The sequence below is a fragment of the Lepisosteus platostomus genome, chromosome 4, assembly GCF_059453375.1.
Source record: "Lepisosteus platostomus isolate fLepPlt1 chromosome 4, fLepPlt1.hap1, whole genome shotgun sequence".
Taxonomy (NCBI): domain Eukaryota; kingdom Metazoa; phylum Chordata; class Actinopteri; order Semionotiformes; family Lepisosteidae; genus Lepisosteus; species Lepisosteus platostomus.
The window spans coordinates 54,179,597-54,194,898 of NC_142614.1; the positions used below are offsets into that span (position 1 = coordinate 54,179,597).

At 33.7% G+C, this 15,302-nt stretch overlaps 1 protein-coding gene across 3 annotated transcripts in view; it reads right to left on the reverse strand.

Annotated features, from left to right (window-relative positions):
• Positions 1 to 15,302, reverse strand: part of prr16 (proline rich 16) — a 150,930-nt gene that overhangs the window by 49,484 nt on the left and 86,144 nt on the right. For 2 of the 3 annotated variants that reach the window (XR_015936024.1, XR_015936023.1), the window contains one exon: positions 6,131 to 7,044. Coding sequence is in view for 1 of the 3 variants with exons in the window: in XM_088629890.1 (XP_088486016.1) it covers positions 6,289 to 7,044 (756 nt within the window). In the remaining 2 variants the exon portion in view is untranslated. Of the gene's footprint in view, positions 1 to 5,998; positions 7,045 to 15,302 lie in introns of those variants that run through there. The other variant, XM_088629890.1, reaches the window with a different exon arrangement.

Genomic DNA, 15,302 nt, shown 5'->3' on the forward strand with positions numbered 1-15,302 from the left:
TTGCAAATGTTACTTTGAAAATGTATTCCAAAAGAATACCAATGAATTTAAAAGGTATGTGTAGTGTTAGATTTACCAACCCACACCCTTATCTAACTTGCTGAATTTGTTCCACTAGTACCACTGGTAGTACCACGTTGGGTACAGGATTGTCACCAAGTTATTTAAACATCTTTTTCAGTTGGGAATGAGAACAACTCTTCTCCTTTACTGCCTTCATCTCTGAACTCTATAAGCAATACATCAATGACTGAGTAGGTGCTGCCACCTGATCCAGCAATCAACTAGAGCAATTTCTACATCACTTTGCCAGCATCCTTCCATCCCTCAAATTCACTGTTAATGTATCTTCCACCAGTCTTCTGTTGTTATTGCATGTTATTTTCTTTTCTGTGAGGAAACATAGCTTGTTTGTGTTGCTGTAAGGACAATAAGTACTTTGAAAAACCAACATAAAATGACAATCCCCTGGGACAAATCAGGCATTCTATATCTTTTCTAATATTACATTTTAACTGAATCATTTCAGCTAGCCTACATGTAATTAAAAGTACTACACGTGGGACTCTAAAGATTCCTTATATCCAGAAATTAAAAAGGAAAACTCCATTATACTCCTTAGAAACAACCCTTGTGCTCTAGGAGGGCAAGTCTAACATGCAAATAGTGAAGTTAAGAATCTACGTTTCAATATCAGCATCCTGAATTAATTAAATACAAATGATGAATTCATTTTAGCACAGACATTCTTCTTTGTGTTTGGGTGTAAAAGGCTTTTCAATACTCTCACTCTCTGACATATTTGATTTTTAATGCTCTCACTGCCTGACATATTTAAATACACATTTGTATTATGTTGCTAATGGAAGTGACAAACAACATTAGCTCTGTTGCTAATTACCACAACAACAAAATCCCATTAAATCTTCCCAGAAACCCCAGAAACCACTGACATAATAGCTTATTTTGTTTCCCTTGACTCGTATAAAATGTACTTTTTCTAACATTTTCAATTAGGGTCATCAAATTTTACAAACATTTTTGATTCTCAGGAAGTTCACTTGTTCACGACTTCCAGACCAGTGTACAAATTGAGATTATTGTTCACTGCTGCTTCTCACAAATTTTCAACTTTTACTGAACGTGTGCTTCAAATAAAATAATGTTAGACAAGTTGTTTCTATGTTGTATGCTATCTATTTTTGTCTAAGTGGATGATTTTCCTTATTTGGAACAAAATAGCCCTGAGAACAGTAAAACAGGATTAGCTTTCCTTTAATTATGTCACACATGAAGACATCATCAGTGAAAATTAAAAGGCCGCTGGCAGCACTGCTGGTGTCTCAGCTGAGGGTAAAGATTTTGATGAAGACATGCACAGTGCTCACTGGTGGAAATAGACACATTAATTACTGTAAACTTCTTAGTAAGGATTGATTGATTACTTTCACAAATGCACTTCTTTAATTTTGGCATGATTATCTTTAGAATTGTGAAATCCTGTCTTTTCTGTTCCTGTGTAGCCATATGTAAAAGGTACTGTTTCACAAGTTTTGTTTAATGAGAATAAACAAGAAATGAAATGTACCAATGGTAGATTTACTATCTGTCCACTCAGGGCCGGCCCTTGGCTTAGGCGAACTAGGCGATTGCCTAGGGCCCCAAGGCCACCAGGGTCCCCCTCGATGTGCAGCACAACATATTTGATTAATTGTATTAATCTTTCATTAACCCTAACATGTCATTAAACATTACAAGTGACCTTTTACTTGCATTGCAAATGATGTTGTAATGGTTTAAAATTCAAATCAAGTAGGTGGCACTGGTAAACGCACGCCATTCTCCAAAAGGACATACCTCCTGGGCGCTGAGAAAATGAAGAGCAGAAAAGATTAATATTTCACACTTATACTTTAAAATGTGTGTTATTTTTGTAAAATATGTGCTTCTTGTGTTTGTATGTATGTTAATTAATATGCATTCTTCAAGGATGGGCAATAATAGCTTTCTATTTACGTAATCAATTTATTTGATTGTTCTAAGTAATAAAATAAGGTTGTGATGGAAGCTGATAATAGTAGTGTCTGTGCAAATCGTGATCTGGAGGGGCCCTTTCCCAAGATCTTTCCTAGGGCCCCCAAAAATCTAGGGTCAGCTCTGACTCTTGTACTGCTACAAACAACCCATAGTTGTTTACAGGTGTTTAATTCTAAAAATTGTGTTCAAGGATAATAACTTTTTTATAATAGACTATAATAGATTATTGAATGCATTCATCTCGCTCTTTCTCAAAACAAAATTTTATAAATATTATAATAACTAAACTAATTTCACTTTTAGTTTATATGAGTGAAATTAATGTTTTGATAATAGCCCTTCATAAGCCCATAGGAACATTTGGAAGGATTATAATAATAAAACTTTATATAATGCTTTTGAAAGTAGTTTCTCAAAGCACTTTACAGTAAGAAGAAAGAGTTAACAAGAAAAGGAGAAAACAATATTAGCACAATTAAATACAAGGCTTTAGAATGCAGTAGAAGGTGCAAAAAGAAGACACGCTGGTTAAATCAAAACCTTTCTGAACAAGAATAGGCCAAGTCATTTTCATTTTCTAGTATTGTACAGTGTTACACTTTACATCTTTCAACTTGTCTTTGTAATTATTTTGCTCTTCTGTGCATTTGTACTTATGTTTCTTTGAATATGGATTAGATGTGTTTCTTTCCTGGTTTCACCTGGTTGGATGGAACTGAAATGAAAGAAAACATTTTGCTCTGTGCTTTTCCTAAGGTTTGTTTCACTTATTGTTGGTAATTTCTATTTTAAATATAAAAGCATTTACATAAATGTCTGAATAAATTCTGGAATGATGATCTTCTTCTCATTTCATTTCTGAGACTATTTGGGACTGATGATTATCTTTTATACAATGTGCAATCTTCTCTCAGAGAAAGATTGCACTCTCCTGTCAAGCCTGTCCAATAACGCTATGAAGAAGAACACATTTTTTTAAAACCTATCATTTGTGTTTCTCATTTAAGCAATTTAGATTTGCTCTGGCTGTGTGTTTAGTGTTGTTATGACTGTGTTGACTGAACAAGCCCTTCACTATAAGTCATCTTTATAAGAGTATTACCTTACACCAAAGAGTGCAATTTGTAAAACAGCTACAAAAATATGATTTTGCATTTTCTTTTAAGCATTATAATTATCCATACAACTGAATGTTTTGATTGATTGTTGATTCTTTATTGGAAAAGTTCCTGCAATTTTTGCCATTAAGTATGTGTATGTATACATTTGTATACACAGGTTTTTAGATTTATTCAGCAGACTAGTTCACAGAACAACTGTAATTATTATGGGCTCTTCTTACAAATTATTTTAGGCAAACTGGTAAAACACTGACATGTGAAACAAAAGTAAACTGCACATTATACAAAGTACAGTATTATATAATCATGGAACAAGTAAAGGTTTATTCCATGATGAAAATAAAAGAGACACAACGTTTCGGCTGTGGAAACCTTCTTCAGGTGTTTCTTTCCAGCCTCCGCATGCTGACGCAGCTACACTGTACCTACTTGAACTTCATTACATAAGCATGGCAAAGAAAATGAACTTTAATACTGAGCAATGTATTTTCACTATATAAAGGTCTCTCAGAAGGTCCAAGGTTATTTTTTAATACCTAAAACAGATAACGATAAGGACATTTACATTATTTTGTATAAAATGCTCAAAATGTTTTCACTGTGCAGAAAACTTTTTGGTATTTACCTGCTTATCTACCATACTTTCAAGAGATTAAACAACTACTTTGCTTTCCCAAACTATTATATAAAATATATGTACAGTATTATGTATTAAAATGTTTTTCTACTGTAACAAAGTACATTCTTGAATTCCAGAAGACCTGTTAGTGACCTCCATTTTTTTAAAAAAATGCTGATATCAAGGAATGCCTATTATATAAATACTGCACATGAGAATGTTTGCTCTAAAGGTTATAAAATAAATGATCTGTCAGAATCTAGTAGGTTATTGTGCAAAGATGATCATTAGTTCTCCTGAAAGGTTAACTTTTTTCAGAGTCAAAAAACAAAAGTCCAGATAGTGTAAGATAAGCACCTCTTAAAGCATTTATAAATACTGAATTAAATTTAAAAAACATTATCAGAAACCACCACTAATTATAGCTTAAAAATGAATAAATAACCACTTAAACAGTACACATCCTCCATAAAGGGCAAAAGTGTATCTTAATCTAATGAAGGATTATGAGCTCTTGTTTATAACAATATTTCATTCATGCACTTTAGTAGTGTTTTAAAGTTTCATTTTTTTATTTTTCTATGTTTTCTATTCATCATGAAAATAGAGTTTGATTATTTTTGAGAAATTGAGGCATGGTGGCACAGTGGTTAGCATTAGTGTCTTGTAGCACTGGGACTCTGATGATTTCCCATCTGATTTGCTATCTGTGTGGGATTTATATGTTCTTCCCATGTTCATGCTTGTTTCCTCCCACAGTCCAAATACATAATGGTAGGTTCATTGGTTTCTGGGAAAATTGGTCCTGGTGAGTGTGTGTGCATTTGTGTCTTTGTGTGTCCTGCGATATACTGTATATTGGCGTCCCATCCAGTGTGTATCCTGCTTCAGCCCATTGTTTGCCCAGCTCACCCATGACCCTGTATTGGATAAAGTTAGAAAATGTTTGGATGTATATATACTGTATATAATGTTTGCAGGGCAATCTTCAAAACCCAAAATTCTGGACAATGCAGCTGGGCCCTAATATTTTCTACATGCAACTACACAGCCTTTACCAACCACTCATCTTCAAGTTCTGTGAAGATTGTTACTCAAATTTAGAGCTCTATGCTATAAGCTTTGTACTACTACAGTATGCTCTCTATTAGGGTTGAACAGGTTATATTGACTTTTTGGAAACAAAATTTCACTCATGCAAATACATTTTACTGCACTCATGCAAATACTTATTATTCACTTTTCTAAATACAGCTTCAGAACATGAAAAAAGTGCTCAGGCAAACAGGAAAACAAACCAATGAAAGACAAACTATGGCAAGAGTTAAATTAGCAGTATAAGTACAGTATTTCCCTGTTTAACACTTGCCTTTGCCATCTTTTATTCCCCTAAAACATTCTTGTGACACCACTTTTTGATCTTTAAGTTGGTAATATCACTGGATGAGTGCATTGATTTAATTTCCAAAGAAATTTAACAAAAATATTTATTGTGAACTGAAACACTTGTTTCTGATGCAGTGCTGAGTATGAATTGAATATGATAAATTAAACTGATGCCTGAAATCTATTACATAAATACAGTAGTTTATTGAATTGTTTTGGTTTTTATATTGTTAACCATAAGTGGATTATGTTAGCAAAATTGTAGAATATGTACTTAAAAGTGTAAAACAATTATTATTACAAAAGTGTGGATTATGATATCAAAATGTCTGCCTGGCACTCTCCTTGTTTTCAAAACTACACAGTCTCTTAATTTAGCTGTGGACTCTGTGATATAATCAACACGAAGATCAAATTATGACATTTCAAGAATATTTTAAAAAATAGTTTTTATGGATAGGCACAAATCCTTTAAAAACATTATTTTTTGATAGTATTTTAATTGCTTTAAGTGTGCTGAAAATGTGTGTAGATTCTGTAGTTTTATTATTAGAACTGGTCCATTTTCCTGTGTTTAATCATATCAGTAATAAAACTGATATGATTCTCTGGTTTCTCAACCTCAGCCATGAATGTCGGATTTAGACTAATGCTATGCCCCAATCGGACAATCAGCTCTTGGATCTGAATTAAACGCTCCGCATACGGTCTAGCTGTTTACTACGCCACCGGCCTAACATAAAAGGGTTTTGAAAAGGCACATTTTGTGACATGGTTTATGATTAAATCAGCACAACTGTGCAAAGGTAATCAACAGACGATACAGACACGAAGATGCATTACATTCTTGTTTAATTTACAAACAGTATTTAATAAGTTAAAATGCTTGTTTTTCAACAGTCTTTTGTACAGAGAAGCCAAGAAACAAACCAACTTTGTTCCAAAATGCATAGGAAATCTCACTTACCATGTTTGTGTTTTCTTGCTATTTTCTTGAAAATGACTGGTGGTGGATTAATTATTTTTTACATCCTGTTTTGCAAATTTTTTTTTCCTGGAGTAGACAGTGCTCATAACATTAAAAAAATAATAATGATAAATTATAAAGCTGTCAAACAGTATATATCAAACTGTTGTAGTGGTTGATTTTCTGAGGATAGTCTTCTGTGGTTTAGGAGCAACTGGATGAGGCACAGATCCAGGGTTCACGGGAGGAAAACTATGACTGATACTTATACCTATCCCGCCATTTTCAAAAGGAGGCAGAGGAGGTGGTGGTGGGAGACAGTGATGAGGTGGTTTTAATTTTGTGTGAAGGGGTTCAGTGTGTAAGTGAACATCCCTGTTTTTAATATCGTATCGCACATCACAGTCTGGACAGTAACCATGATACTGCACTTTTTCACTGAATCGGACCCTCTCTCTCGTTGCCTGTGGGCATCTGTCTTTATCAGGCCTTAGCAGAGGCGGTGGTACGGGCACTTTCTCTGGGATGTTTTTGGACATACAGCATACATCTCCATTCGGCACCTTTTTTTGTATCCCTGGTAAAGCTAAGGCTCCATTCCGAAGAAGAGTTCCATTTGTCTTAAGAGGGTTCCCTGAAGGTAGAGTCTTATTCAAATCATCACATCTGACTGGAGTCAAGCGTGGTGGTGGAGGAGGGGGATTTGGTTTCTTTAACACCGTCAGGATAGCTGGTGGGGCTGGTAGAGCCTTGATGATTTGTCCTTCTGAGTGCAGCTTGACCTTTTCAATGCTGGAGGCAGTGGTTGTGGTTGTGCTACTGGAGCTGCTGTTAAGCGTATCTGTCTTAGAACTGTCTGTCATTTCTTCCTCAAGCTGCAGGTCACAGGTTAGTGAGTCTATCTGGTGAACTACCTGCAAAGTACAGAGGAAAGTCATCAGTGATCAATCTGGAATGTTAAACCGTGTTTCTGAAAATTAGAGGAAATTATTTATTTTAAATAATGTTCATAAACCTCACTTAAAAATCTACAACAAAAATCCCCCTTCCAATTCATATGGCTAGTTTTAATTTAAAAAAAAAATACATTAACCTTTTGAAATACTGTAGAACAAAACAAGACCAAAACATACTGTACAAATAAGTGAGCTCACAAGAAAGGGAAAATTCTGAATTTATTTCCATGAGAACCATTTCTTAAAATGAATACAACCAATTAGGTATTAAAGTCTTCACCCTATTTTATTAAAAATGTTGTGGTTGCAGGTAGACTCAAACAAAAATATTAGCAAAAATTTGAGCCATCAAAGACAATTGTAAATACAAGCTCACTAGTTTACATGGATTAGCTAGTGTGTTAAAATTTCAGAGGAAAAGAAAGAGTTGTTCCTGACATGTTCCATGTGCCATAAAAAAGTAACTCAGAGGGCACTCCTCTTTGATGATAGTGAATGTCATATGGAGAAGAGATGTAGTGATTTTTTAAATAATTGGATCAGCCAGTAAGTGGGTAAAGCAGTTTCAACGAGCTGAATAAAGTATGAATGGCCGAGTAGAAGCAGAGGTACTTAAAATAAGAAAACCCAAGGGAAGAGTACGTTTTTTTCATATACTAAATACATCAAAGATGTCAACAACATTATAGAAATATATAGATTAGAGTGAGTACTTGAAAACCTTACAGGAGGAGGAGCTTATTCCAAATAATCGTGGAAAATGAGAAACTGATGAAAGGAAGTATGTTCATTTTTATAAGGGAGATCCTACCATGTAGTGTGCACTGTAAAAAGATGATCTAGGAAAATATCTTTTAAGTTCGTTCAGGGCCTAATGCATATTCTCTTTATATATCTTAAGGGGCATATCAATACCTAAATAACTAAAACCTGAGGACTGTGACTGAGTAGGTACAGTACATACTGTAGGCGGGAAGATAAATTGTCCTAGCAGTGGAAAGAACTATTTTGTCATCAGTATTTATTGTATATTCAGATAAACTAAAGTATTTGAAAGAGAAACAGTGTATCAGTAAAGTACAAAATATGCTGTTTAGAGTCCTCCACATCAATGGAAATATTGTTGGTATTTTGTCTAATGACCTACACCAGTAGTTCAAACAAAAGAACATAATAGTCATAACAGACAGCTGTGTGAGTACCTCTAACCAAAGTGAACTGACAGAATATCAATGATTTGGTCTGATAATAATCATTGGTTTTATTGTACATGGTACAGATCATATTGATAAATGAAATACAAATATGGGAAGAGGGTAGCAGTTGTTTTAATTCTGGTTCCTACAGACTCATTTCAAGAACAAAATGTCTCAATGCTATACAGTAGGTGCTCTTTACAAAATACAGATTATATCTATGATAAAGTGTTAATTTGGTTTGTGCCACAGGTGAATATTAAAGGTCTTATATTTACAATTACTTTAAATAATGTTAGAAAGTATTATTCTTTGTTTCCTTCTCCTGAATTTGCTTTACCGTCATCCTCAAGAACACAAATAGATTAGTCTCCTTTTTAGTGTGAGTCTCCTTGTTATTGACATACAAATCTGTGTTGTATGTGTTAATGTTAGTATTTAAACATTTAAACAGTGTTTTCCTCATAAAGTTATTAACATTTGAGGTGGAGCGATGGCTCTGTGGTTAAGGATCTGCGCCTGTGGCTGGAAGGTTACAGGTTCAAATCTCGTGGCTTGCAGAGGAATCCTACTCCGTTGGGCCCCTGAGCAAGGCCCTTAACCCAACTGCTCTGGGGGCCCTGTATAAATGGCTGACCCTGTGCTCTGACCCCAAGTTTCTCTCTCTCTGTGTGTCTCATGGAGAGCAAGCTGGGGTATGCAAAAAGACAAATTCCTAATGCAAAAATTCTATATGGCTAATAAAGTGATCTTATCTATCTTATTTGAAATACTGAGTATTATAAATAGACACTGATCATAAAGGTTGTGAAAATAATGACACCCTCAATACAATGCTAGAAGGAGTGTCTTGCACTTGCAATGTTCCTCACAATGGATGTTACTGGGATTAAACAAACCAAAAGAATTTTTCACCAGGAGACTGTCCTCTGTGTGGAGTTATACAAGTTGCGTGTATAAGTCCACGTGTGCTGTGTCACAAATCAGGACATTTTTAAACCCAGTTCATTTCATGTACAGTAATGCATAGTTCTGTAGATACCTGATGAATTATAATAAAAAATATAATACATAGTATAATAAAATAAATGACAACATTAATAGATTAACAATAATACTATTTTAATAAAATATAATATTATATAAAATATAATAAAATGTTACAGTTTCATAGTTTAATATCTAGTTTAATATCTGATACATCCCCATTACAAATGGTGATGCACAAAAGTGTGAAATGCACCCATGATCAGTTGAGGTGCATCTTGTTTGGTTTTTGGTAACAACTAGTGACAAGATAGTGAATTTCAGAAATTATTATGTGGTGTTTCACACAGATATGCTAATCTGCTTTTCAATCATGCTGCCCTGCAGTTCCTCCCTCAGGCTTTATTATACAGTATATTTTGATTATATGCTTCGACATGAAGAGACAAAGATAAAAGACAAATATTTACAATCCAAATATTTTGGGATTTTGTGGGTGGCATATACATTACTCAAATATATATTTTTTAATTTTCAAAGGTTTATTTAAAATGAAACAGGAAGTGTCTCCTTCACAGCATGTAGGTTTTAACTGCGCATAAGCCGAATAAATGGATGAAAAAACAACATTTCCCAATAAATCACAGAAATTAAAGGATTCTGTGAAGTAATATCCAAAGATATCCAAACTGTACATGAAATATAGTATCATCGTCATTTTTGCATGCTGCCGTAATCTTGATGCCATTAGTTAATACCACTGTTTTGCAAGTGATCATTACAATTATATTAAAACTTCTGAACGGGTCTTCAATGGCAAACTATAATATTAATTATTTAAATATATTGATCTTAATATACTATAGTGCAGACCTACTGTATATCAGCTAGACTGAAACTTACAGTACGTGACAAAGTCAATCAAATCACAACTCAAAATTTTATTTTAATGTGGCCTCTTTTTTTCCCTTCTTTCTTTGGTGTTAAATATCATGCTTCTAAAGCCACTATGTACATTTTATAATTCGTATCTAAAATAAAATGATCTGTTTTCTAATTACAATTTATAAAATTACTAATAATTCTGTATACTGTATGCAATGAAGAAAATACAATTCTCTTAGTCTTATACAGGATTGTAACATACCTCACTTGGAATTGTGGTACAGTAGCAACAGGATGGTAACAACATCCTGTCTGAACAAAATAAACATTGTATTTAATGACATTTTTGTCCCTACTATGCATACAGTACTGTATGTACAGGAAAAGCACAGGAAAGCACTAGTGGGTTAACTTACAGTATTGTACTGTACTTTTAAGGGTATAATAAATGTCTGCAAAACTAAAGGGAAAAAATGAAATATATGAATTGCATACTGTAAGTGTTCAGACCTGTGAACTCAATATTTGGTGAAAGCACCTTTGGCTGCAGTTACAGCTGTAACTCTGGGTAAATTTCTAACAATTCAGCATTGTCTAACAATTCACTGAATTGTTGCACACTTTGTCCACTTTTCCTGTCAGAGCTCCTCAAGGTTTCTCAAGTTGGTTGGGATTCACTTATGTATAGACATTTTGCACAGATTTCAAAAGTCTTTCCACAGAAATTCAGTAGAATTCAAGCCAGGACTTTGATGAACCATTCAAGCACATTCACTGCTTTATTCTTAACATTATGCTGCTACAGCAGCGAGTCATAGACGATGTTGGGTTTGCGTAAAATGTTATGCTTTGTATTTACAACAATATTTTCAAATTTTGTCTTATCTGAACACCTGGCCTTCACTTCCACACAAGCCTCCTTTGGGGAGACGTTGGGATTTTATTAACCCATGGACATTTCCTTCTATCTCAGCCACTGAATTCTCTCTTTTAAAGGTGCCGTTGCCCGCAAGATGGAATCTTAACCAGCTTCACCCTTGTGTGGCTACACAGTTTGGATGATCAGCCTCATAGGCCTAGGCTTTGTCTGGGTGCCCTCCACTTCTTCATGATCAACTTCAACATAATCAAAGAGATCTAATCTCTTTTATGAAATATTTTATACCCATCTCCTGATATGTGCCTTTATATAGCTTTGTCCATTTTAAGGTCATTGGTCTTCATGCTTGAATCTTTGCTTGAAATTTACTATTTGACTTAAGGACTGCACAGAGTAAGTTTTTTTTTTAATTCTGAAACCATGTGACTATTATTGCACACAGAGGTCATTAACCTTATAGCGTGATTTTGTAATTTTGTGCACTTACAGTACATTAATTAAGGTTTCTCACAGCAAAGGATTTGAATACTTACAGAATTATGACTTTTCAATTTTTCTTTATTAATTCTTTATTAATCTATTTACTTGTTTATTTTTTTTTATGCTTTGAATGTGTGCTTTTGAGAAATGTGCATGGGTCTTTGTACTTTTGCAAGGCAAATCTGTGATAAATTAAGAGCTGTTGCTTAATTATCCCACATAGAAATAATAAAGTTTTACAAATGTCAAGCAATGCTTTCATTGTTGTTTGTTTCACTGCTGTTTATTATTCCCCAGTTACTAATTTTAGAAAGTGACTTTTGTTAATGATACATCGGATATTACAACCTTTTTGACAACGTAATCAGTGATAATGACCAGCTGTTTTCTTGTTCTGATTCTTGTCAGGGATTTAATCTGATAGATAATAGAAACTTAATGCATATGGTCATGAAACATTAGTATAAACCACTGCAAAGGGATTCTGCTTAATTTATAAGTTAACATCATTCCATTTCAGTGCAAATTTTAAATCCTTTCTTTTCTTAAAGGGCCCCTGCACACATGGTATCACAATATCACCTCAAGTAAGCAATTGAACTTGCAACGTATCTGCTAAAACTGTTTGAAAACATTTTCCCTTTCTTTATCCTTTATAAATATGAATGTTCTGATAAATTAATAAATGTAGAAATGAATAAAATCAAGAATACCTGGGGAAATATTGTGAAACATTTTACTCCAATATTTCTGCCTTATTTATGCCAATTAACGTGTTAAATCTGAAAAACATTAATTTATAATGTATAAAGACTAAGCATCCATAAAAACTCTTAAATATATATACTGTATATACACATTTTATATACTCTATATAAAATCAGCTATAGATTATCAGACTAGCAGCCTTGGCCTTATTCTAGAACAACTCATATAATGGATGGATCAATAAGGGTAATGGCATATTTTTTGGAATATGGTGTATATTTTTTTACACCTGTACTGTAGTGTATATTGGTACTATAGCTTAGAGTTTCTGACTACTATCCACATATAAAGTGTGACTGCCTGGTTTGGCAATGTGAATGCTACCTATTGGGATGCATACTGTAAATGTTTAAATGTTTCTGTGCAGACTAAAGACTAGGAATTCTCATCCCAGGAGGGTGCAATCCCAAATAAAACAGCTGAAATGCTAGAAGTTCAAAACATAACTGTGAGATTGAGAGGTTATTCCTGAAAACAAATATATGTGAGGCTGGCTGTCAATCTGAAGGATAAAGCAAAAAGTGCTGTAAAATTGTTCTTTTGAAGAACAGTTAACTTTGGATAACAATGCTCCTAACTCCCTGGACCAATGTCTGATGCAATTCACAGAATCCATCCATCTTAAAATAGCATTAAAATATCTGTTTTTTTAATAATTTGATTATTTCAGGTTTCTATAACTTCTGTATTGTAGATGTCACTATAAATTTAACTTTAACTTAATCTCAGTACTAGAATATTCATTTTAAATTAACCTGATTTTCGGTAGAAATATCCCGGTATGTTTGAAAATGCTTGAACTTATAATACATTAGAATATACAAACCAAGACAAACAAGAGGTCAAATGGACCATATTGCTCTTTGCTAGTAGTTTAATGATACTACTCCTTCTTCTCTTTTTGATAAATTATCCCATGGTGCATACAGTACTTCACTAGAGAATTGGTTCCAGACTCCCATCATCCTCTGAGTGTTTTAAAACTGCACAAATATTAACACTCCTTGCACCACCTCTCCTGCCCGGCTTATTAGTATCTTAAAATTATGCTTATTGTCCATACAATATACCTTTTGTTTTGGTAGGGGACTACCCCATTAAAGAAAACAACTGTATTGATGTAGATGCAATCTAAAATATTTTGAGAACAGCCATTCTAAAGTGCAATTTGTTATGTTATTTTTTGAAAATGCAAATGATTCTCCCTCCATTTGTTTCCCTTGAGCTTGTCTAATAAAATGAACCTTTGATTATTATGCACTGGGTCTGTGAGTCTAATCTCCTTCACTGTCCAAATAAAAAGTGAAATTATGTGGAGGAGCTTCTAGATGTGGTTATTCTGTGTTAACTGTGTGTTTTCATTTACATGTGAGAATGACAGTTCCATTTTTGTTGAAAAACCTGCATTTCGTTTCAAAATGTACATGAACCTTCTTTATTAAGAGCTTTGGGAGTTGTCTTCCTTTGCTGTTTTTCTCTTTAATTGCTTTATTGTTAACTGCATTGTTAAATATATATTACTAGCATGTTAAATTTAATATTTACAAATAATAGCTTTGTTACATCAAATTCACACTCTGCCTTTAACTATTTTACCAAAACAAAATGTCAACTGACAACCATCATCAAATTGTAAATGGGATGCAAGGCTAATTTTAAAAACATTTTTTTACACTTTGTATTTCAATGCATTAGCTGTAAAGTAAAAACAGCCAATGGAAGCCTGAAGAAGTAAAGATCACTATATCCTTTGACCAAAGCCAATTCCCTTAGGTTAAAACAGAACATAGGGAAACATATGAAATTAGACCAACATTAACCTTGTTCAAATAAATCACTTTAAATACAATACAACACTACCCAGACCACAAGGGAAAAAAGCTCTTTATGTGTCAAAAGAGCTACATATATGGAACAAACTGGCAAGCATCAGAATGTTTTGGAAAGTAATTCACTAAGATTCATATGAAAAATTTACTGAATTGCTTGGATAGTAATCTGCCAGAACAAAATTGAAAAAGATAGGCAAGTACACGTTACTGAAGCTAAAAGTTTAGCCTTTGTCACTAATGTAAACACTAAATAAAGACATATAGAAATCCCATTTTTAGGATCAGAGTCTTACATGTGGTTATTTCGAAAACGTTTGTACGTGCTCCTTCTTACCATGTTACTGTTTACCGTTACTGACCATATTAAGTTTAAGTGCCTGTGGGCACTTTTCCTGTCCGTGGGGGGTGGACCGTCTTTCATTAGAAGGTTAGTCTGTTCTACTCTGAGAATGTAGAGGCGGTGGGAAGTGCCCGCGGTCATTTAATTAGTATTAAAATCTTAGTTATCTTTCTAGTTCACAGGTTTGCATGCATAATTTAATTTTGAAAGCCACTGAGACATCAGGTACTACTGTTGTATTTATGAAAAAAGAAACAAAACAAAAAACATACTAACAACTGTGCCATCCTACTCCTTAGTTAATACATTTTATTCATAAACAGTTAACATTGTTAGCAAAATATTTTGAATTATCTTTAACCCTATTTTTTCTTTAGTTTTGTATTTAACTTATTATATGATAGTCAGACTTAATGTATATTAATGTATTTTTGAACAATGAAAATATATTTTTACAAGATTTTACATTAAGCACTTAAAATTAATATGGTTAATAATAGTAAACTGTAACATGCTGTTACAAGATCGGTTAACTGCGAAAAAATCCTTTCAGAGAAAATGTTTCAGGTGTGAAGAACAAACCTGTTCCCACACACCCTGCCCCCACTACCATTAGAATATACACAAACATTTTAGCGTTTCATTCTGAGCAGAAGACCCTCACACCTGAAGAGTGCTGGCTGTGACGAATTAAACCGGTTTTACAGGTTTCAATCACAGATTGGGACTCAGTAAAGTAACACACAGCGCCACTGGATTTGATAATACTGTACCTAACCAAAATCCGCAATATGGAAACAGAACCTAATTGTTGATAGATGATGTACTCGTAACATTTTTTCAAGACG